Here is a 25,702-nt window from a genome sequence, read left to right as displayed (position 1 = left end):
ACCATCGCACCAAAAAAATTAAGATACCTAGGAATAAACTTAACTAAAGAGGTTAAAGACCTCTACTCAGAAAACTACAGGACGCTGAAAAAAGAGATAGAGGAAGACATAAACAGATGGAAGAACATACCATGTTCTTGGACTGGTAGAATCAACATCATTAAAATGTCCATACTACCCAAAGCAATCTATAAATTCAACGCCCTTCCCATTAAAATACCAATGGCCTTCTTCAAAGATCTAGAACGAACTCTCCAAAAATTCATCTGGAATAAAAAAAGACCCCGAATAGCTGCAACGATCCTGAGAAAGAACAAAGTAGGTGGGATCTCAATGCCAGATATCAAGCTGTATTATAAAGCCACTGTTCTCAAAACTGCCTGGTACTGGCACAAGAGCAGACATATAGATCAGTGGAATAGAATAGAGAGTCCAGAAATTAGCCCAAACCAGTATGCTCAATTAATTTTTGACAAAGGAGGCATGAACATACAATGGAGCCAAGATAGTCTCTTCAATAAATGGTGTTGGGAAAATTGGACAGATATATGCAAGAAAATGAAACTAGACCACCAACTTACACCATACACAAGAATAAACTCAAAATGGATAAAGGACTTAAATGTACGACAGGAAACCATAAAAATTCTAGAAGAATACAAAGGCAACAAAATCTCAGACATATGCCAAAACAATTTCTTCACTGATACAGCTCCTAGGGCAGTTGAAACTAAAGAGAAACTGAACAAATGGGACTACATCAAAATAAAAAGTTTCTGCACAGCAAAAGAAACCATCAACAAAACAACAAGAAAACCCACCTCGTGGGAAAACATATTTGCCAACGTCATATCTGATAAGGGCTTAATCTCCAAAATTTATAGGGAACTCACACAACTTAACAAAAAGAAGATAAACAATCCAATCAAAAAATGGGCAAAGGATCTAAATAGACACCTTTCAAAAGAGGACATTCAGAAAGCCAAGAGACATATGAAAACATGCTCAAAGTCACTAATCATCCGAGAGATGCAAATCAAAACAACAATGAGGTACCATCTCACACCTGTCAGAATGGCCATCATCAACAAATCAACAAACGACAAGTGCTGGAGAGGATGTGGAGAAAAAGGAACACTTGTGCACTGCTGGTGGGAATGCAGACTGGTGCAGCCACTATGGAAGGCAGTATGGAGGTTCCTCAAAAAATTGGAAATGGAACTCCCATTTGACCCTGTGATCCCACTTCTAGGAATATATCCCAAGAAACCAGAAACACCAATCAGAAAGGATATATGTACCCAGATGTTCATAGCAGCACAATTCACCATAGCTAAGATCTGGAAACAGCCTAAGTGCCCATCAGTAGATGAATGGATTAGAAAACTGTGGTACATCTACACAATGGAATACTATGCTGCTGTTAAAAAGAAGGAACTCCTACCATTTGCAACAGCATGGATGGAACTGGAGAGCATTATGCTAAGTGAAACAAGCCAGTCAATGAAGGAAAAATACCACATGATCTCACTCATTCATGGATAATAAAGACCATTACAAACTTTTGAACAATAATAGATACAGAGGCAGAGCTGCCTCAAACTGATTGTCAAACTGCAGTGGGAAGGCCAGGGAGGGTTGGCGGGGAGGAGAGAGGGGATTAAGAGATCAACCGAAGGACTTGTATGCACCCATATAACCATAACTAATGGACATAAGACACTGGGGGGTAAGGGAGGGCAGGGGCTTGTCAAGGGCGGGGGGGAAAAAGGACACTTATGTAATACCCTTTGTAATACTTTAAGCGAAAAATAAAAAAAAAATAAAAAATAAAAAAATAAAATAAAATATTTCATTAAAAAAAAAAAGAAAAAAAACAAAAACAAAGATATTGGTGTGAAATATGAAAAGTAAGGACCTAAAAGCAAGATTACTCCACCTAGAAAGTTCATCATTTAAAACTGATGGAGAGATAAAAGGCTTACCAGGCAAGAAAAAGCTTAAGGAATTCATCACCACCAAACCAGTATTACATGAAATTTTTAAGGAACTTCTCTAAGAAGAAGTAACAATTTCTAAAAAAACAACATGGGTATAAATTTTTTAAATGTCAATAAATAAATACTTATCATTAATTAAAATGTAAATGGATGAAATCTCCAAAGTGCATAAGGTAGCTGAATAGATGAGAAAACAAGACAGACATATATGCTGTATACAAGACACTCCACACAGAATGAAGGACACACAGACACTGAAAGTGAAGAGATGAAAAAGATATTTCATGAAAATTAAAATTAAAAAAAAAGAAGCTGAAGTAGCATAATTATATCAGACAGCATACAATTTTTGATGCTCTGGACCACCTTGGGTGCCCAGCGACTCTCAGTAGCTTTCAGGTCTTGCTTTTGCTTTTCAATGTGCACTTGAACTTTGGTCAGATAGCACCTGTGCTCTTCTGGGGTGCCATTCCCGCCTCCCTGGAGCATCTTTGCATTGAGGAAGAGGTCGTTTGTGTAGAAGTGACTCTGGTTATCGCTCTCCAACTTCTCAACCACAGCCATCAGCTTCTCCAGCTGCTCCCTCTGCTCCTCCCCAGTGGCCTGGTTGTTGAAGCCACAGTACCTCCCCCCACACTCCTGGATCAGGCTCCTCAGGCTGTGGTTTTCCGTGTTGACTACATACTCATCTAAGGACATGTCCCCTAAGTCCTCCTTGTGGGTGAAGAGGACAACCACATGTCTCATGGCTTCTTCCCCAAAGACCTCCTTCACCTTCCTCACTGCCACTGTGTCCTGCTCAGTGAAGCGCCCCAGCTGTGTCACCAGCAGAAGTACATGGGGCCCTGGGGCTGAGAGCAGGTAGCAGTCCCCAATGTCATTGTACATCTCTTCGTTCGGGGCCTTGTCCTCAAAGATGGAGGGTGTGTCAACCACTAGGATGTTCCTTCCATTCCACGTGCCTGCGGCCACCTGGCACTTCCTGGTCACAGCCTGGGCTGCCAGCCTGGACTCAAACACAGGTTGACAAAGGATGCTGTTCCCGGTGGCACTTTTTCCGTAGCCAGATTTGCCCACCAGGATGATTCTCAGTGAGGAAGACGATGCAAACAGTTTATCTCCTACACGGCCTGAAAAGGAAAAATTGTGTGTCTTATTAAGCTAGTGCTGCTCCCGTTTTTCAGTCATGGACCCTCATCTATCTCATTAAAACTGTGGACCTCCCTCCCAGGAAATGGTCATATTTAAATACATACAAAAGTTTCCAACTTTAGGAGGTTCTTGAGTCATAGGAAGTCTACATAGGGAGACCACATTGGACCCACAGCCAACAGTAAGAACTGCTACACTGAGGAGGTTGCTCCAAGTCCTTCATCAAGACCAAGGAAGATAGTTTTTCTGAAAGAAAAGTGGTCCCTGTGTTTCTCCAGCTTTCTGCCTGCTGCAGCTCTGAGCTCACTCAAAGCAACAAAGTTTCAATTATAGAAGGTAAATAAACCCCAGATACCTGCTTTCAGCCGGCTGTGGCCACAGAGCTGGAGCTAGCAGGAGGCTTCCCTCCCGCCCTCCCTGGCCAGCTCTGAGCTCCTCTCAAGGCTACAAAGTTTCAATTATAGAAGGTAAATAAATCCCAGAATAAAAAAAGAAAGAAAAAAAGAGAGGCTGGGAGCTTCCATTACTGGGGGGGTTGTCCAGCCTGAAAACAGCCCTCAGCCCCTCATCCAGACTGGCCAGGAACCCCAATGGGGACTCCCCACCCTAAAGAGGGTGTGGCCAGCCTGAAAACAGCCATCAGCCCCTCACCCCAGCTGGCCAAACCTCCATGAGGTGAGGGTCCCCACTGGGGTGGGGCTTGACCCACCTGCAAACAGACATCAGCCCCTCACCCAGGCTAGCCAGGCACCCCAGTGGGGATCCCTACCCTGAAGGGGGTGTGACCAGCTGCAAAGAGCCATCAGCCACTCACCCAGGCTGGCCAGGCACCCCAGTAGGTACTCACACCCTGATCCAGGACACCCTTTAGGGCAAACCAGCCAGCCCCAACACATGCACCAGGCCTCTATCCTATATAATAAAAGGGTAATATGCTAACTGACCCTAACAGCAGAATGACTGGGAATGACTGGTCACTATGACACACACTGACCACCAGGGGGCATATGCTTAATGCAGGAGCTTTCCCCCTGGGTGGTCAGTGGGCTCCCACCGGTGGAGTTCTGCTCAGTCACAAGCCAGGCTGATGGCTGCAAGTACAGTGGTGGTGGTGGGAGCCTCTCTTGCCTCCTCAGCAGTGCTAAGGAGTCTGACTGCAGCTTAGGCCTGCTCCCCGCTGGCAAGTGTACATCCCCTGAGGGCTGCCGGGCTGCCAGAGGGATGTCTGACTGCCAGCTTGGGCCTGATCCCCCAGAGAGTGAGCCTAAGCCAGCAGGTGGACATCCTCCGAGGGGTCCCAGACTTCAAGAGGGCATAGGCTGGCCTGAGGGACCCCCCCACAAGTGCACAAATTTTTGTGCACTGGGCTTCTAGTATAGTATGAAAATCATTTGTGTTCAAATACATGATGAATCATAAATAATTTATCCTGACCAAGAAAATGGATGGATTGCAAGCACTCCTAAACTCTGTCTCCCTAGATTAAATGATGAAATTGAGCCCATGACTGTTAAATACCTGACCCCAATGCAAGAGCTTTTGGGGGGGAGAAGCCCTTTAGAAGGGCCAGCCCAGTTCTAAGGCAGCCACTCACTCATGTGATGCTTTGTAGCCTTTCTGACCCTCAGTGCTCCCACATCTGAACCATCAAGCACCCACATAGGGTCTGTTGGATTGCAAGCCCCGACCAAGGCGAGTACAGGTATCCCTGGGTAATTCCTCAGTACAGGACTAGTTCATTCTCTCTCTCTCTCTCTCTCTCTCTCTCTCTCTCTCTCTCTCCTCTTTTCCCCACCTTTCTCCCACTGTGCCTGTTGGGAGCCTTTCCCTCTTATTAGGTGGGTTTAAGTAAGGCCCCACCCAAGGACCATCTGCTGGTGCAGCTCTGACTGGGCTGCACTCTGCTGCCTCTCCAAGGGCACCCTGCACATCACAGTCCCCATCCACACCTGCCTCAGGTTCAGGTACACTAGGAAGTCACTTTACCTCCAGACACATCTTGTTTAGGATGCTGGGCCACTGCTCCTGAGGGAATGTCCGGGTCAATCACCTCGAATTCTTCTTCCTCCACCTAGAGAAAATAATATGTCTGATTTTTCAACTAGTTCAGGGGGCACCTGACTTTCTCTTGTCAGAAGGAAGTTTTTTACATTGCTTTGGGGGGAGGGGTATGGCTTGAGTGAGGAGAGGAAGGTCTGAGACATTATCTCCTTTAAGGGCCCTGTTTCTCTCTCTCTCTCTCTCTCTCTCTCTCTCTCTCTCTCTCTCTCTCTCTCCTCTCTCTTTCTCTCCTCTCTCTCTCCTTTGTAGTCTGCATTGTGAGTTTAAGCAATTTCATGGAAAAGGTAAGATGACCTGCAGCCTGAGGAACAGATGGCATTTGGTTGGACAGAAGGTCCTGGAGCTATCATGTGAGGAGGAGAAAGGAGCAGAGACACAGAAGCAAGTCTGACACTGTGTCCCGGGAGCAGTGGAAGGATGTGTAGCTAGAATGTCCAGAAAAGTGGGAGCAGGACACTGTGGTGAGGGGCTGGCTGGGGGTGCAGTGAGGTCCTGGTGCCTGGATGATCCCTGAGGAAGGCCTGGCAGTGAGGATGGCAGAGGGCTGAGACATGGGTGGCTGGGTGCTGTGCTGAGGAGGCCAATAGCCTAAGCACAGGGACTTCATGGCTCCGGGACAGTCCTGCTGGAGCCAGGAGACCTCAGGGCCCACCTCCAAGGTCACACTGCCTGAGCCTCAGTGGCCCCCTAAGTGTGAATGCTGGGCCTGAACTAGGTGTCCTGTCATCCCTATAACATTCCAGCACATTTTATGACATTTTCTATTGCAAGTCCTAACCTTTGCAAAGATGGCCTTGTCACCCACCAGAAACTCCCGTCATCTTTCAGGCGAGAGGGCAGTGCACCCTGCTGCCACCCGCACTGCCTCACCTCAGGAACTAACATTGTTCCCTGTTCCAGGAGTCCATCCTGGTGTGTGGGTTTGGGAAGGAAAGTGTGAGGCCCCAGGACTCTGTGCTGGGACACGCAGGACACCTGAAGACGTTCACAGTCAGGGACCTTCTCCAGATGAAGGGTCCGGGGTGTGGGGACACCTGACCCTCAGGTCCCTAGATCCAGCCCTGAACAGCATCTCACACCTTTGCCGCACTCGGTGGTTTTGTCTCTGACATGGAACACGGAGAAGCTACACCGCACGGAGAAAGTAAAACTCACGGAAGCATTTTCCCCATATAAGCAGGGAGGAAGGGCTCAAGACGTACAAAGTTCTTTTGACTTTTTAGTCACAGCCCTTTCTAATATACCACAGACACACACATTCACAGCACACACACACACACACACACACACACACCACTCACACAGTACAACCACAACCACAGCACACACATACACACAAACATAACACATACAGAAACATGACATATACCACTCACACATACACTCAAACACAGTACACATACACCCACAGACATAGAAACACTAATATACACAACAAACATGCATAAACATGCACATAGAAACATGACACACACCATCCACACATATACACTCAAACATAACACACACACATACACTCACAAATATACATATACACAACACACATATATGCACAGAAACATAACACACACAAAAACACAACATATACCACTCAATAATACACTCATACATACACTCACAAACATACACACACACAAATACACATTTACCCAACACACATGCATACACACAAACACTATACTCACAAAAACACAACACATACCAGCCACACAAAGAGGGTGGGCCAAAAGTAGATTTACAGTTATGAGTACACTAAACAGTTTATTCTTGTATTACTTATTAATTATTGTATTATTTTCCATACAAACAACTGTAGACCTACTTTTGCACCACCCTGTATACATTCAAACACAGCACTCACATATTATACTCACAAATATATAAATGCGCACAAGCATAACACATACAAAAACACAATACACACAACTCACACACATACCCTCACAAATACAACACACACACACAAACATACACACACAAAATATATACAAACATAACACACAAACACAAATACACACAACACACAAATATACTCAGAGGCTTACCATGTGCTCCTGTGAGTTCTTGGCTTTTTCTTTTGGGGTCGACACATTGTAGGCATCTAGGAGCCTTGACTGGAGGGGGCCCCATAAAGCACTGTAGACACTGAAACTGAAAGACAACATTGCTGGTACTGTATTTTTCAGAAAAATGTGACTGAAAGCTCAGCTAAGAACTGCTCTAGGAAAAGTGGCTGTCTGCTGTGGGTGGAGAAGCAGGAAGTGGGAGGGAGCACCGGGGCCAGGTCTTCCTGAGTCAGAACCTATGCTGTGTGCACTTTGCAGCCTTAGTGAGAGAAACAGGAAGAACAAGAGCACGAGACTGTTATTATTTTTATCCTGACCAGCACAACCAGAATTTAGAGGCTTAACAAAAGGCAGCAGACCCTTCAGAAAATGTTATGCCAGGGCAAAAACTTTCAACCTTTTTCATCTCATTGTACCCATAAATTACAAAAAAAATATATGTTTTTCCAATCTTACAAAAAAAATAGGTGTCATTTTGATTTATTCACACCAGATGGCTATTGTGTTAACTGCTTTCATTTTGTTATTTGACTGTCGCAGTGGTTCTCAACCTTCCTAATGCCGTGATCTTGTAATACAGGTCCTCATGTTGTGATGACCCCCAACCATAAAATTATTTTCATTGTTACTTCATAACTGTAATTTTGCTACTGTTATGAATCGTAGTGTAAATACCTGGTATGCTATATGTGTTTTATGATGGTCGTGACCCACAGGTTGAGAACTGCTGGAATACAGTCAGGGCCCCTGACCAAATAGTCAGCTGTTAAATGTTTTAAAAATTCTTGCGGCACACCAGTTAAAAATTGCTGTGCTGCAATGATTTTTTTTTATTTTTATTTTTACTAATCTTCCCTTCTTTGAGAACAGCCGAGTTCTTGCAGCTATCCTATGTCTTCACTATTGTGACAGAAATTCATTGTCCCTTTGTTTCCCCTAACTCATCCTTCCTTTAAATATTTTCTCTCTTTCCCTATTTCTATTCAGTAATTTTCTGGTTATATTTTTAATGTGTCTATAAAGTTGAAGTCTTTAGGATTTGTTAAATACAGGCTGGGACCATGGAAGGAAACTAACAACCACATCTGAGAGTGTGTTTCTTCCAGAAGGAAGACCCTTTCAGCAGAGCCCTTGAATAAGACTGATTCCTCATTTTATGAGCACCAAAATACATAAAAAGCTCTTTATGGACTTTACGGGAGAGATTGAAAGCAATGCAGTCATAGTAGGGGACTTCAATACCCCCCGGACATCACTGCATAGAGCTTACAGACAAAAAATTAATAAGGAAACAGAGGCCATAAATGACACACTAGATCAGAAAATCTAATGCATATTTATAGAACATTTCACCTCAGTGCAACAGAATATACATTGTTCTCAATGCATGTGGAACATTCTCAAAGGTAGACATGTTAGGGCACAAAGCAAGTCTACACAAATTCAAGAAGATTGTTGTAATACCAAGCATCTTTTCGCATCAAATGGCATGAAGTTAGAAACCAACTACAATAAAAAAAAAAAAACCTCAAAAACACTAAAATACATGGAGGCTAAATAGCATACTATTAATCAATGAATTGGTTACCAATGAGATAAAGTAAAAAATTAAAAACTTCCTGGAAACAAATGAAAAGGAATACACAACCACTCAAAACCAATGGAACACTGTGAAAGCAGTCCTGAGAGGGAAGTTCATAGCACTACAGGCCTACCTCAAGAAACAAGAAAAAGCACTAATAAACTATCTAACCCTAAAACTAAATGAATTAGAAAGAGAACATCAAGAAAGGCCCAGAGGAACTAGAAGGAAGAAAATAATAAAGATCAGAGAGGAAAGAAATGACATAGAGACAAAAAAACAAATGAAAATCCCCCAAAAACAAAAAACAAAACTACAAAAGTTCAATAAATCCAAGAGCTGGTTCTTCGAAAAGATAAACAAGATTAATGAACCCCTAGCCAGATTCATGAAGAAACATAGAAAGAGGACCCAGATAAACAAAATAAGAAATAAAAGAGGCAATATAACAAGGATACCACTGAAATACAAAGCATTGTAAGCAAATATGATGAAGAATTATATGACAACAAACTGGACAACCTATCTGAAATGGAAAAACTCATAAAAACATAAAATCTTCCAAAACTCAACAAGGGAGAATCAGAAAACCTGAGTAGGCCAATAACAACTGATGAAATTGAAGAAGTAATTAAAAATTTTCCAGCAAATAAAAGTTCTGGCCTGGGTAAATTTATAGAAGAATTTTACCAAACATTCAAAGAATTAACACCTATCCTCCTCAAACTATTCCAAAAAATTCAAGAAAAAGCCCTTTTAATAAAGTCAGCTTTACCCTAACTCCAAAACCACATAAAGTAGGGGAGGGAGGGGGTAAGGGGAGAGATCAACCAAAGGACGTGTATGTATACATATAAGCCAAACCAATGGACACGGACAACAGAGGGATGAGAGCATGAGTGGAGGGGAGGTGGGCGGGAAGGTTGGGGGATAGTGGGAAATGAGAACACATTCCTAATACCTTAACCAATAAAGAAATTTAAAAAAATAAAATAAAAAAAGACACTACAAAGAAAGAAAATTACAGGCCAATATTCCCGATGAACACAGAGGCTAAAATCCTCAACAAAATATTAATAAATCAGGTCCAGCAATGTATTAAAAAGGTCATACACCATGCTCAAGTGGGATTTATTCTGGGGATGCAAGACTGGTACAATATTCCCAAATCAATACATGTGATAGATCACATAAACAAATTGAAAGATAAAAATAGTATGATCATATCAATAGATGCAGAAAAAGCATTCGACAAAATCCAGCACCATTTTTTGATAAAAACCTCAGTAAAGTGGGAATGAAGGGATCATACCTCAACATAATAAAGGCCATATATGATAAAGCTACAGCCAACATCATATTCAATGGGCAAAAACTAAAAGTGTTTCTTTTAAGAACAGGAACAAGACAAGGATGTCTGCTTCCACCACTCTTATTCAACACTAGAGGCCCGGTGCGCAAAAATTTGTGCACTTGGGGGGGGGTCCCTTAGTCTGGCTTGTGCCCTCTCACAGGCTGGGACCCCTCGGGGGATGTCCACCTGCTGGCTTAGGCCCACTCCCCGGGAGATTTGTCTAAGCTGGCAGTCAGACATCCCTCTGGCAGCCGGGAGCCCTCAGGGGATGTCCACTTGCCAGTGGGGAGCAGGCCTAAGCTGCAGTTGGACATCCTTAGCGCTGCTGAGGAGGCGGGAGAGGCTCCCACCACCACTGCTGTATTTGCAGCCATCAGCCTGGCTTGTGGCTGAGCAGAGATCTCCCTGTGGGAGCACTCTGACAACCAGATGCATTGAGCATCTGCTCCCTGGTGGTCAGTGTGTGTCATAGTGACCAGTCATTCGCAGTCGTTCTGCTGTTAGGGTCAATTTCCATATTACATTTTTATTATATAGGATAGAGGTGTGGTGCAAGGGTGGGGGCCAACTGGTTTGCCCTGAAGGGTGTCCCAGATCAGGGTAGGGTCCCACTAGGGTGACTGGCCAGCCTGGGTGAGGGGTTGAGGGCCGTTTTCAGATGGGCCATACCCCCTTCATGGAAGGGGGTCTTCCTGGGATGCCTGGCCAGCCTGGGTGAGGGTATGATGGCTGTTTTCAGGCTGGCAAAGCCCCCCAGTGGGCACCCTTACCCCATGAGAGTCTGGCCATCCTGGGTGAGAGGCTGATGGCTGTTTGCAGGCTGGCTACAGCCCCCAGCCACTTAAGCTCCCAGTGGAGGCTGGCTGGAAGAAGGATCTGGGATTTATTTATCTTCTATAATTGAAACTCTGTTGCCTTGAGCAGAGGACACAGCCAGCGAGGGCAGGCAGGAAGCTTGGCTTCCTCCATCACTGGGGCAACCAAGCCTCCTGCTTGCTTCAGCTTTGTGGCTGCCGGCTGCCATCTTGGTTGGGTTAATTTTTCATATAGTCAATCTGATTGGCTGGTGGGTGTGGCTTGGGGTGTAGCAGAGGTGTGGTCAATTTGCATGTTTCTCTTTTATGAGATAGTACTGGCAGAGGTAGCCTCAGAAATCAGAAATTAAGTGATAAAAGGTATCCAAATTGGGAAGGAGGAAATAAAACTGTCATTGTTCACAGATGACACAATACTGTACATAAGAAACCCTAAAGACTTCACCAGGAAACTATTAGACTTAATAAATGAATTCGGCAAGGTAGCAGGATACAAAATCAACATCTACAAATTTATAGCATTATTATACACCAATAATAAACTCTCAGGAAGAGAAACTAAACAAACAATACCATTTACCATTGAAACAACAACAAAAAAGATACCTAGGAATAAACTTAACCAAGGATGCAAAAGACCTGTATGAGGAAAACTATAGGACATTTAAAAAATATATAAGAAGATACAAACAAATGGAAGCATATATCATGTTCATGGATTTGATGAATTAACATCATTAAAATATCTATACTACCTAAAGCAATCTAAAGATTCAACACAATCCCTATTAAAATACCATTGGCATACATCACAGAGCTAGAATAAATAATCGAAAAATTTATATGGAACCATAAAAAAAAAATAGCTGCAGCAATCTTGAGAAAAAAAGAACAAAGTAGGAGTGATCACAATACTGGATATCAAACTGTACTACCAGAACAGCCATAAAACCAGAACAGCCTGGTACTGGCACAAGAGCATGCATATAAACCAATGGATCAGAACAGAGACTCCAGAAATTGACCCATATCATTATGATCCATTAATATTTGACAAAGGAGAAAAGAACATACAATGGAGTAAGGACAGTCTCTTCAACAAATGGTGCTGGGAAAACCTGACAGACACATGCACAAACATGAAACTAGTCCACCAACTTACAAAACATACAAGAATAAACTCAAGGTGGATAAAAGACTTAAATGTAAAGTATAAAACCATAAAAATCTTAGAGGAGAACATAGGCAGTAAAATCTCAGACATCTCTTATAGCAATATGTTTACAGATACATCTCCTAGGGCAAAGGAAATTAAGGAGAAAATAAACAAATGGGACTACATCAAAACAAAAAGCTTGTGTACAGCAAAAGAAACCACCATCAAAATGAAAAGGGAACTGTATGGGAGAACATATTTGACAATGATACTTCTGATAAGGGGTTAATATCCAAAATGTATTAAATACTGATACAAGTCAACAAAAGGAAGACAAACAATCCAATTTAAAAATGGGCAGGAGACCTGAATAGACTTTTTTCCAAAGTGGATATACAGATGGCCAAGAGTTATATGAAAAAATGCTCAAAGTCACTAATTATCAGATAAATGAAAATTAAAACCAGAATGAGATGTTAACTCACACCCATCAGAATGGCTATCATAAAAAAATCAACAACAAGTGCTGGAGAGAACATGGAGAAAAGGGAACACTAGTTCACTACTGGTGGGAATTCAGATAGATACAGCCACTATAGAAAACAGTATGGAGTTTCCATAAAAATTTTAAATGGAGCTTACATTTGACTCAGTGACACCACTTCTGGGAATATTTCCTAAAAACCCCAAGCACAAATCAGAAAAAATATATGCACCCCTATGTTCATAGCAGCATTATTTGCAATTTCGAAGACTTGGAAACAGTCCAAGTTCCCCTCAGTAGATGAATGGATAAAAAAGCTGTGTAACATTTACACCCCAGAATACTATGCAGCTGTAAAAAAAGAGGCATCGCTTACCCTTAGGAATGCATGGATGGACCTGGAAAACAATATGATAAGTGAAATAAGCCAAACTGAGAAAGACAAATATCATGTGATGTCACTTATTTATAGAATCTAATGAACAAAATGAATAGACCAACAAAATAAGACCTGAAGCATGGAGGCATGGAACAAACTGACATACCTCCATGTGGAGACTGGGGAGATGATACAAGATAAACCAAAGAACTTATATACTTATATGCATATAGCCCTTGGACACAGTGAATAGGGCAGAGAAGTCCTGGGGTGGGGTGGTTAGAAGAAGGGGGGTATATGGGAGATATCTGTAATACTATCAAAAGTTAAAATATATATTAATAGAAAAAGAAAAAGACTTATTTCACCAGAGGAATACTGTGTTACAACCACCTATCTCTTCTTTAAGTGCATGTATACATCATCACACTGAATAGAGCAGACATGATTATAAACTCCATTTTATACTTAGAAATATTATCACCTTCATCCAGTTCCTCAGACTAAAATTCTAGTAATCTCCTTTGATTCCACTCTTTGCCTTACTTTGCAGAAAAAAATTCATCCAGAAGTTCTCTTGGTTCTATACACAAATCTGATGACTTTTCTCCATTTTGAAGAAGTTACCACTGCCACCCATGACTCAGCAGTTCCCTAACTTGGCACTTTCACCAATTCTGTAAATTGGAATGATTTTTTAGAAATATCAAACAGAAGAGAAATTTTGCAGAACTCCCAACTCTAGCTTCCACAAAATTAGTAGTAATTTCCTATCTCCCAAACATTTTATGGTGAAGCTGCTGCTAACCCAAGGATTGGCAAAAGCATCTCTGAAGCAGAGTTTCCCACATTTGATAACCAGAATCCCAAGATGAGAGAAGTAAATTTCCAGAAGGTGAGAGCACTGGCTACAGGATGGCTAATATTCAGGGAAACTGTAGGTACAAGTTCAGATTATTATTTAGTAACATCTCAGTGGAAAACTCCAGCCTGTGGTTATTCTGAGGGCATCAGTTGGTCATCAAGATGGGGAGTAGGAAAATCATGGGAAGTGAAACAAAAAGCCATCAAAGCTCAGCTCCAATACTGACAACACATGGCAATCTGTGTGACAGATAGCAGATAAGGCCATGAATTATTCCCATCTTTCTACAGGTGCCTTTCTGGGATGTGGATCTGCAGCTCCTCCCACATCCTGCTGCGTCTGTTTCTCCACTCCTTGCATCTGGACAACAGGGCAGTAGAAGCCTGATGCAAGTAGACTCCAAAAGTGCTGATGCCTGTGGCTTGCTATCTCTTTTTGGTCTTCAGAACCCTACAAAAGCTTCATAAAGAGGACAGGACCAGCCTGATTGATGGTGATGGACACAAGGCCGTTATCCCTGTTACCCTAGCCTGCCCTAGAGCCTGCAAACTACCAAACATGTCCATGGGTGATCCAACTCAAAACTACCCAGTTGCTGAATCTTGAGAGTATCATACTCAGCACAAATGTCTGATGAAAAAGGACAAGGACCATATGATTTCACTCATATTTGGGACATAAAATAGAAATCAGTCATCAAACAAAACAAATAAACTCATAGACTTGGGTGGCATTGCTGAATGGTTGGAGCATCAGCCAAAACACCAAAGGGTCATGGGTTCAATTCTGTGTCAAGGGCACATACCTGCATGGGAGGCTTAATCCCCTCCCCTTGACAGGGCGTCAGTGAGAGGCAATCAATTAATGTGGCTCTCTCACATCAATGCTTCTCTCTCTCACTCTCTCTCTCTCTCTCTCTCTCTCCCTCTCTCTCTCTCCCTCTTTCTTTCTCCTCTCTCCTCCTCTTTCCCCTCCCTTTCCCTCTTCTACTCTCTCTAAAAAATCAATGAAAAATAATCCTTGGGTGAGAATTAACCAAAAACTAACAACTAACTAACTAACTAACTAAAAAACAGACAGACAACAGTATGGCTTTTACCAGTGGCAAAGGGACTTGGGGAAAGGTTGAAGAGAGTAGAGAGTCAAATATATGGTGATGGAATGAAATAAGGCTTTGGGTGGTGAGCATACAATGCAATACAAAGATGATGTCATATATACATTCGTACAACTGAAACTCATATAATATTATTAACCAAAGTCACACCAATAAATTTAATCTGTGATGATGGTAGGACCATCTGCATCTTGTATTTCCACTATTACCTGGGACAAGACAAGCACAATACTGATAAAGAGTGGTTCTCAAAAAACATTTATTAAATAAAGAAATTGATCAAAATCTCTCTGATTCTTGCTTTCTCTTTGATCTTTACATCCAGCCTACATCTGTGGAAAAGATTATCCTCTCCTTATTCATCAATGTTTAGTGTCACAGAAACAAACTCTTACATTTTTTGTTGTTGTTAATCTTCACCTGAGGATATGTTTTGATTGATTATTTTTAGAGAGAGTGAAAGAGAAGAATGGAGAGAGGAGAGAGAAAGAGAGAGAGAGAGAGAGAGAGAGAGAGAGAGAGAGAGAGAGAGAGGTGAGAGACACATTCATTGGTTCTCACCTACCTGAGCCCTAACTGGAACAGGGTATCTAATCTCCAACCCAGGCATGTGCCCTTAACCAGGAATCAAACCCACAACCCTTTGGTTGCATAGGTTGACACTCTAAACACTTAGCCACATGGGTCAGAGCCAAACTATTTCATTTTAAGTATTTTTTTCTCCTTTCTGTCTAGACAGGTTGGCCATGGGGAAAGCCATTTAAATAACTCATATTGGAGCAGACTTTGGGGCAAGATGAACATGCTAGTTGTTAAAAACTGGCTCATCTGATAGAAACCCATGAAATACAAACTTTAGTCACTATCAAATAGACAGGCACTCCTTTTGAAAAAAGAGTTATGTCTTAATACCTTAAGGATAGGGAGTGGAAAACAGCTTCTTATCAACTAAGAAGAGAAATGTTTACAATCCAGCTTTGTCCACAGAGTTGATGTTGGTGATGGGTGTTCAGAGGGATAACATGCTGAGCTGTGCTTCTTACACTTCCCAGTGCTCTTCACCCACCAGCTTCCCACAGAGCTAGTTCTGTCTGCTCACCCAACTCTATCCCTGAAAGCTCCTAGTTTATTTATAAATTATATGAATGGTTAAAGGAGTCATTTATTTAAACAATATCCTTTGAGCAGCAATCCCTGAAAGAATTGCTATTTTGTAGGGCTCACTTTTTAAAATGGATTACAACCCAAAATCAGCAGAAACAGGAAACAGAATGATAAATCTACCCTGAGCCCAACCGATATGGCTCAGTGTCAACATATGAAACAGGAGGTCAAAGTTCAATTTCTGGTTAGGGCACATGCCTGGGTTGTAGGCTGGATACCCAATAGGGGCCTGCAGGAGGCAGCCAATCAATGATTATCTTTCGTCATTGATGTTTATCTTTCTCGCTCTCCCTTCCTCTCTGAAATAAAAATATATGTTTTTTTAAAAGTCTATGCTGAGATCAAGTTTGCCAGGAGGTTTAAGATATAGATTCAGGGGAGGGGACCCGTCAACACCAGACCCCACATTTCCCTGTCTCTCCCCACAACATACACACAAACTCCCATCTTCATTTCTCTGGAAAACCGGGGCCCTTTCTCTAAATGTGAAGTCAGTGCTAAGCTGAGGATATTGAAGAAGAGGAGGAAAGAGAAAGTTAGGGGAGAAGCTGCACAAACTTGCTCATGTAAGAGACAGGACATCCTTACTATCTATAACAATTTAATGCCTTTGTTAACCTAGCTCCAGACTTGGTGCTGGTGGGGTCCATCATTGGTGCACATATTGGGCCCTTTCACACATACTGAAGCCAAGTAGAGCCAGTAAAAAACTGGATTGTTTTGTCCAAACAGGTAACCCAGGATCGGTCACAGTCAGGTCCTGACATTGGCCTAACCAGAGTGCCTCCCAATACAACCCAGAGATAACACACCTGGTTTTAAGCTTTAGAACATATCAGAACATGACCCAATGATCTTACAAGCAATTCAACCAGAGGGAGATCCTGGTAGGCATCAGACCCTGATGGGGGAATTCTGCTTTATTGGGTCAGACCCTTCATAGCAGCTTGTACACTGTGGATGATGTTTATCCTCATAGTCAGCCAGCATGAGAGTCAATTCCACCCATGGATGGGCCAACAGCAATCAAGACTCAACTACAACAAGATGACTCACTTATTCCACACATGGAACATTCCTGGGAACCTAGCTCAAGTGATCAGGGAGACTGTGCCACTGAACCACATAGGACACCTACTATGTAAGGTCAGCATATCAAGACTGGGAGACATAGCAGATCTGCCTAAAACACAGACACAAATATAGAGAGGCAGCCAAACTGGGGAGACAAAGAAACAAGTTCCTAACAAAAGACAGGAGAAATCATTAGAAAAAGAAGTAAATGAAATGGAGGCATGCCTGATATGAGCTCAAAATAATGGTTATAAGGATGAACACGGAACTTAGTGAGAACTTTAATGAAGAGCTAGCAAGCATAAAAAAGATATAGAAACCATAAATAAGAACCAGTCATAAATGAAGAATACAATATCTATAATGAAGAATATATTAGAAGGAATCAATAGGAGTTTTGGTGAAGCAAATATCAAATCAGTGTTTTAGAAGACAAGGTAACAAAAACATCCAATCAAAGCAGCAAAAAAAATAATAATTTTTAAAAGTGAGAATAATGTTAGGTACTTCTGTAACATCATAAAGCATAAGAACATTCCCATCATAAGGATACCAGAAGGAGAAAAGAGAGCAAGAGATTGTTAACCTATTTTTTAAAATAATGACTGAAAATTTTCCTAAACTGGTGAAGGAAAAAGAAAAACAAGTCTAGGAAACGCAGAGAGTTCTTAACAAAATGAACCCAGAAAGGCCCACACCAATGTGCATGACCACTTAAATGGCAAAGCCTAGAAACGAAGAGTGAATCCTAAAAATAGCAACAGAGACATAACTGGTTTGGCTCAGTGGATAGAGCATCAGCCTGTGGACTGAAGGGTCCCAGATTCGATTCTGGTCAAGGACATGTACCTTAGTTGCGGGCACATATCCAGTACGAGGTGTGCAAGAGGCAGCTGATCTATGTGACTCTCCCATCAATGTTTCTAACTCTCTATCCCTATCCCTTCCTCCCTGAAAAAATCAATAAAATATATTTTTAAAAAAATACCAACAGAAATACATTTACTTATAAGGAAGCTCCCATAACACTACCAGTTAATTTATCAATAGAAACTTTCAAGGTCCGAAGAGATTGGTGTGAAATATGCAAATTCATGAAAAGTTAAGTCCTAAAAGCAAGATTACTCCACCTAGAAAGTTTATCCTTTAAAATTGTTGGAGAAATAAAAGGCTTACCAGGCAAGAAAAAGCTTGAGGAGTTCCTCACCACCAAATCAGTATTACAAGAAATTTTTAAGGACCTTCTCTAAGAAGAAGTAACAATTTTAAAAAAGCAACATAGGTATAAATTTTTTAAATGTTAATAAATAAATAATTATCAATAATTAAATTTAAATGTAAATGGATGAAACACTCCAAACAAAGGGCATAGGGTAGCTGAATAGATGAGAAAACAAGACAGATATATATGCTGTATACAAAAATCTCCCCACAAAATGAAGGATACACAAAGACTGAAAGTGAAGAGATGGAAAAGACATTCCATAAAAATTAAAATTAAAAAAAGAAGCTGAAGTAGCATACCTACATCAGACAACAGTGATTCCCGATATCTTTCAGGTAGGGCTTTTGCTTTTGAACATGTGCTTTCACCTTGGCCAGGTAACACTTGCACTTTTCTCCAGGGGTGCTGACCCTGCCTTCCTTGAGCATCATTACATCAAAGTAGAGCTCGTTTGTGTAGTAGGCACCTTGGTGCTCCCTCTCCAGGCTCTCGACCAGAGCCATCAGTTCCTCCAGCTGCTCCCTCTGCTCCTCCCCAGTGGCCTGGTTGTTGAAGCCACAGTACCTCCGCCCACACTCCTGGATCAGGCTCCTCAGGCTGTGGTTGTCCGTGTTCACTACATACGCATCCAAAGACTTGTCCCTTAAGTCCTCCTTGTGGGTGAAGAGGACCACCACATGTCTCATGACTCCTTCCCCAAAGACCTCCTTCACCCTCCTCACTGCCACTGTGTCCTGCTCAGTGAAGCGCCCCAGCTGTGTCACCAGCAGAAGCACATGGGGCCCTGGGGCTGAGAGCAGGTAGCAGTCTACGATGTCCTTGTACATCTCTTGGTCCGGGGCCTTGTCCTCAAAGATTGAGGGTGTGTCAACCACCAAGATGTTCCTTCCATTCCACCTGCCTGTGGCTGCCTGGCAGCGCCTGGTCACAGTCTGGGCTGCCAGCCTGGACTCAAACACAGGTTGACAAAGGATGCTGTTCCCAGTGGCACTTTTTCCGTAGCCAGACTTGCCCACCAGGATGAGCCTCAGTGAGAATGATGATGCAAACAGGTTATTTTCTACACTACCTGAAAAGAAAAAATTGTGTGTCATTAAACTAGTGCTTCTCTCATTTTTCATTCATTGACCCTCATGGTATCTCATTAAAGCTGTGGACCTCCCTCTCAGGAAATGGTCATATCTAAATATATACAAAAGTTTCCAACAACTTTAAGAGGTTCTCGAGTCATAGGAAGTCTACATAGGAAGCCCACATTGGACCCATTGCCAACAGTAAGAACTGCTACAATGAGGAGGTTGCTCCAAGTCCTTCATCAAGCCCAAGGAAGATAGTTTTTCTGAAAGAAAAGTGGTCCCTGTGTTTCTCCAGGGATTGTGCCTAGCCCAGTTGCATGTTAAATAAATGTGAGATTAGAGCAGTGGTCAGCAAACTGCGGCTCAGCAAACAGTGGCTCACTATCCACATGCGGCTTTTTGGCCCATTGCGTGTGGCTCTTCCACAAAATACCAGCTCTTCCACAAAATACTGACTTCTGCGCATGGGCCATGAAGTTTCAATCGCACTGTATGTGCGCGCCCACACGTGGTATTTTGTGGAAGAGCCACACTCAAGGGGACAAAGAGCTGCTTGTGGCTTGCAAGCCGCGGTTTGCCGACCACAGGATTAGAAGGATGCAAAGGATGAGAAGTCACACATGGGAAAATATTACCACTTCTTTTCACTCACAAATAACCAGGAACACTTGTGTAGAAGTGCTCAACATATTCACCTAAACCTTGGGAGAAAAGGAAGTGTCAGCTGTGACCTTCCACCAAGGACCAGCTGAGGTCTCTGGGTCTCTGTTCTTTGGGTGAGGAGTTCTCTGCTTGAAATTGAGACAATAGAAAGGTCATAGTTAATGTCAAAGGCATAGCCTGAGAGATGACTCAGGATGGGTGGCTGAGGAGGATGGAATTTAAGACCATTAGTAGTACATGGGATGGAGAGGTCACCTACTCGGCTGACTGAATTACGGGAAGTTAACAAAAGTGGTGCTGGAGAGGGCAACACTGAGCCAGGAGCTAAAACCTTCCAGGTTGAGAACCTGTGGAGTTCAAGAGTTCTATGAGCCCAAATGGATTCCAAGTTCATTACAGTGTCCTAAAATCTATTATTTTATTTCTTCTACTCTGCATTGGTTCTTCCTTTTCTGCAGTGTTCTGGGATGTTTTGTAGTCTGCATGATTAGTAAATCTTTCTGTGAGATATTTCCATTTTATGCTCAAAGTGGACAAGGAAAGAGAAAATTTATTCACAATTCAGTTAAAAACCCTGCAACTTCTGACCTGAGGTTTCATTTCCACATTTCCCACACCTCATGTGCATGGAGAGCATTGTACTGAAGGAGTCGGGTGGAGTTGGGGGTGAAGATGGTGGGGAAGGTAAAGAAGAAATGAGCACTGACTTTTTCTTCTTCAGTTTAAAACACTGGGTTTCTCTCACTGTGTTTGAGATGAGGAAACGGTGCCTCTTGAGAACTTGGAGCTTTTCTTACCTTTAGCCTTAGTTCCATAACTGCTCTTTGGAAGTCCTTCCATCCTCTTCTGGGATAAAAACAGGAAAAGAGTAAAACGTAAGTGTCCACATGGAGCTGGTAAGGCCTGAGGTCACGACGTCTAGTTCAGACTCCTAAGAATAATTCTCCATCGAGGAACCATTTCCATTGCTAATTTCCTAACTCACATTATGCCCTCAAAAGTCTATATATAACTTTAAGCGAACCTGGTGATGCTAACACAATGCACTGTCCACACAATTCTTGGTCCTTTTTTTCTGTCTCAGCTTACAGGAAAGAAGGAAATGTTTTAAAGCCAATCTGTTGCTTACGTCCCTCCAACTGGAAAAGACATGACATGAAAAAAAGCATTATTTTATGGAATGAGGAGGGGGACATTATTTTATTTTATGTTTTGGATTCATATAGGCCACCTTTCTGGAAAAAGTACCAGCCCTCAAGTCAATCCTTGAAGGACTCATTCCCAGATCCAACCTTCCCCTGGGAAGGTGCACTGTACTTTTCCTCTTGGCCACTGGATACCCATGTGACACATAGCATGTTGGGCACTGGAAATTCTCATTACTTCAAACAAGCCAATGTCATTTACAGCATGGTAATTTCTTTCTCTGTTCTAACAAGTTTGTGATTAACCCCCTGAGTAGTTGGCGGAGAAAAGGGGGTGCCATATCCAAAGAGAAAGATTCAACACTGAGGACAAATTCAAGAAAAACTCACTTCCTTCTCAGAGTTTAATCAACTGTTTTTCCTGGCTGGCTCCCAGTGATCACCGTTCTGTATCTCAGTATATTTAAACAGAAATTGGCACAACCTTTGGCATGAATTGGCATAAATGTTTCATTCAAATGAGGTGTAATATTGTATCACTCATTTTGGTGTTAGAAAAGACAAGATGTTACATACCTAAGTAGAGGTTATATTTATTCAGTTTTAAATATTATGTAGTTATGAAACAAGTTTTTAAGTGAAGATATACATGAACTTATGAAACAAAAACTTACATTTGCAATGAACAATTGTAAGTTTTTTGGCATTTTTACTGCAGCTATTCTGTTGATTGAAAAGTTAACACATTACACGTGAATTTCATTTATGTTTTTTTACTCCCCAGGGTTCTTTTCCCTCCCACTGTCATTCAGAGGCAACCAATATTATGAGCTTATTGTTGGTCATCTCATGTGTGCATTTACACTTCTACGTACACATGTATCTATAGATAATGTCTAATACTGTTTTTGTGTTTTAAACTTTTACATAAATGACATTATTAGTGTAAAATTTTATCCAATTATTGATTAACAAACTTTTAATCTGTTCCAAAATATATGCTTCCTGCAAAATAATCCCCACATACTGCATATCTCTGTGCAATAATTGATGGATGGCTTTCATCTGACTAGATATTGTCAATGTGACTCAAGACCACTATGCCAATTCTCACTGACACAAGCCATGTGTGAAAAGTCCTCAAATCTGCACTTGCACTTGGTGATATTCCACTGTTAATTTTTTTTTATCACCTTAAGGACATACATAATGATGTCTTCGTCCATTTACACATCCATTTTACTGATTACCATTGAATTTAAAAAAACAATTTTCATAGTTTGTTAGCTATTCAGTTTGCTTCTGTTATATAGAAATGTTCCCACACTTTTCTATTAATTTAGTGGGATTTTTGGGGGGCCCTCCTTAGGTAAACCATCTATTTTCAAATTTTCCTTTTTTTCCTCTTCTGACCCTTTCTCACTTCCTTTGCTTAAAGCCAGAGAAGAGCATTTCCTTACACCCTCTTCCATAGACTACCCTTGACCCTGGGAATTTATACTCAGGCTCTTGATAACCCTCCTTAAATCCTATACTTTTCTACACTAGATGACCTTTTGTAAGGAAACTGAGCAACAAATGCCTGCCCAAGGTCACACAATTGTCATGGAGCTAAGACTGAACCGTAGCTCCTTTTGCCGACGAATTATCCTTGAGTTCACAGGAGGAAAAGTTAACCTAAATAAGTCCCCAGCCTCTTGTACCCCCACATACAATGTGGTTGTCCCATGGTCAGGACAAAAACTGAGGCTGACAGGCTGGAAGCCTGCCCTGAAACCAACACAGACAATTGTATTGTAAAATACTGGGTGCGTGCCTTTCCAAAATAGGTTATTCAAAGAGAAAACTGCAGGGGGCAGAAGTTGCTGTAAATTGAAGCCTTCAGGTTAAAACCATCTGGTGTTTTACTGACTTGATTATCTGTGTGACCCAAATGGAGCAGGGTGCCTGACACAGAAAGTCAATCAAACTCCGATAACAGTAGCTAAGATGCAGGGTAGTAGTTCTCCTGGACTGTCTTCTGAATGTGTCAGGTGGCAGGGGAGACATGTGTCCACAGGGGAATGTGCTTTTAGGCAGAAATTAACACATAACAAAGTATCCGGGAAGAGTGACAAAGGATATTAATAAAGATGCTAAAATGAGTCACAAAGTCTTAATATGACTGTAGCGCTAACTGGTTTGTCTCAGTGGTTAGATCATTGTCCCAGGGACTGAAGGGTCCCAGGTTTAGTTCAGGTCAAGGGCAGCTACCTCAATTGCAAGCTCAATCCCCAGTACCAGGAGAAGTGTGTACAGGAAGCAACCTCTCCCTTCCACTCTCTCTAAAAATCAATGAAAAAATATCCGGGATGGGGATAGACAAAAACTAATCAAACAAACAAATAAACAAAAAACTTAAGAGTAAAGCTTAAGGAAAGACTGGGGGAAGCATAGCAGACCTGCAGGAATGTGGTGCATGTCAATCTTGGATCAGGCCAAAGCGGGAGGATAGAGAATGGAGGCATATTCCTCACCTAAAGGGAAAATTCTACTCATCTTCTCCGAAATGAGAGGGTGGCAGTCAGTGTGCAAGCAGATATTATAACAGTGTTGGTGGGACAATAGGAGGGTCTAGTTGAGGCAGGGGGTTGATGGAAATGAACATAATGTACCTTTGGATTTTAAAATTACATGAGCCTGGTTTTATCATGGAGATACCTTTCTGTACCAGAAAGCAGGCTCTCACATGCTGTTTTAGGAAAATCAAACTATATCTTGTCTGCTTTGTTCATAAGTGTCTCCTTCACTCAATGCCACAGTCCCCATATTTCCTGTTTTTAGAGTCCCCTGTTTTATAGTTTATTTCTTAGAATTTCTGGGTACATCTCTTACAGAAAGTTCAGCAGACAAACGGATTGTTCCAGGTGCCCTGAAGATGAGTCTGTTTGTCATACAGCTGAGTCCTACCTCTTGTCAGAAAAAGCTGTGGGCTATTTGGGGGGAAATGGAGTGGTTTGCAGAAGGACAAAATCCTAAGATAATGTGTACTCAGGGGTCTGGGACTTGGGGAACACGTGGCTCAGTGGAGGTGTCACTTAAGAAGTTAAGATGGTAAATTGAGAAAATTGTCCCAACCTAATGGGGTACCTGGGGAAGTTCAATTTTCCCATCTGTATAATGGGATGAGAATATTCATTCAGCTTCATGAAACCCTGTGAATCCCCATGAAGATCTAATGGGCTAAGCAGTAGTCAGTTAGCTAGAAAGCCAGGAACGCTTTGGAATGTGCTGGCGTGTGGCACAGGGTGAGTGTTTTCCACATCTGTTTCCCCGAATAACAATCCGCTAATGCCCCTAGCACCACCACCATCATCCCCTTTCACTGAGGGATAAGCCCAGAAGTTGAATAACTAGAAGTTGAAATCACACAAGCAGTGACTGCCTGTCATTAGGCCATGGGCTCTCACACTTCCAAGGCGCTGGGACCCTCCCCAGTATCTCCTTACCTGGCTCGAAGCTGTGGGAGCTGTGTTCTGTGGCCCCGCTAATGTGCTCCCAGGTCTCAGGAAGGTGCGTGGGGCAGACACTTAGGAAGCCAGGTCTTTACAGTTACACAGGAGCTCCCTGGAGGCCGAATGTTCCAGGGCGAGACTGCTGGCAAGGAAGAAGAAAGGGGATTGCTGAATGCTCTCCGTCCCCAACCCCAGCAATGGGGACAGGTCCTTGGAGTGGGTGGAACAGTATCTAGAGACCAGAGGGCTGGGGTTGTGTGCTGTGTCCCCTTAATCTGACACTTCCTGTCAGAGCCTGCCCAGCTGCCAGGCCACCTCCCATTTCCTTTTTATGACTTGTTAAGTAAGCAATATGTGGAGGCAGAGGCTATGTAGGCAGTGACAGACCCTTAATTCCACCAGATTCAGAAACAAGCCCCTGTGAGACAGAAAAGTTCCTATGGGACACTAGCCCCCCAAACTCTATCCTCCATCCCACCCCAGCATCCATTGCAGGAGCACCTGCCCAGCCTTGCTCCCCAAGGCCCTTCTCAAGGCTCTGCTTCTAGAATGTTCCTACTTACTGGAGACAGATCAGCACTACTGATCCACAGAGGGCCTGGCAGACCAACTCTAAGGACATGACTTTGATGGGCTCCCCAGCCGCAGGTGCTGGCTGCCCCCTCTCTGACATTGGACAGAGCAGCCCTTGGGGCTCATAAGGACTGGAGTGTTATGTATGGGCAGCCGGGAGCAGGGCTGTCCTTCCTCTGTTTGTCAACTGACCACACATTTAAGGCTGGAGCAGTGAACACAGAACAATTCCCTTGTAACCTGATATGGAGAACACA

The 25,702-nt window shown here is 42.4% G+C and overlaps 1 protein-coding gene across 3 annotated transcripts in view; it reads right to left on the bottom strand.

Moving 5' to 3' along the window:
• The window catches only part of LOC139016105 (GTPase IMAP family member 4-like), a 38,818-nt gene extending 13,712 nt beyond the window's left edge, over positions 1–25,106 (bottom strand). The window contains exons 1-7 of one of the 3 annotated variants that reach the window (XM_070423722.1): positions 24,867–25,106; positions 21,258–21,372; positions 21,031–21,079; positions 18,798–19,563; positions 7,259–7,364; positions 5,139–5,223; positions 2,345–3,130 (exon numbers count right to left, since the gene is read on the bottom strand). In XM_070423722.1, coding sequence (XP_070279823.1) covers positions 2,345–3,130; positions 5,139–5,223; positions 7,259–7,364; positions 18,798–19,563; positions 21,031–21,073 — 1,786 coding nt within the window. In that variant the 5' untranslated portion in view covers positions 21,074–21,079; positions 21,258–21,372; positions 24,867–25,106. Of the gene's footprint in view, positions 1–2,344; positions 3,131–5,138; positions 5,224–7,258; positions 7,365–18,797; positions 19,564–21,030; positions 21,080–21,257; positions 21,373–24,866 lie in introns of those variants that run through there. The other 2 variants (XM_070423721.1, XM_070423723.1) reach the window with 2 other exon arrangements.
• Positions 25,107–25,702: the final 596 nt, after the last annotated feature.

The sequence above is a fragment of the Myotis yumanensis genome, unplaced genomic scaffold, assembly GCF_028538775.1.
Source record: "Myotis yumanensis isolate MYYU_CA2020_CCGP unplaced genomic scaffold, mMyoYum1.0.hap1 SCAF_9, whole genome shotgun sequence".
Lineage (NCBI taxonomy): Eukaryota > Metazoa > Chordata > Mammalia > Chiroptera > Vespertilionidae > Myotis > Myotis yumanensis.
This window is presented reverse-complemented; position numbering and strand designations above follow the sequence as displayed.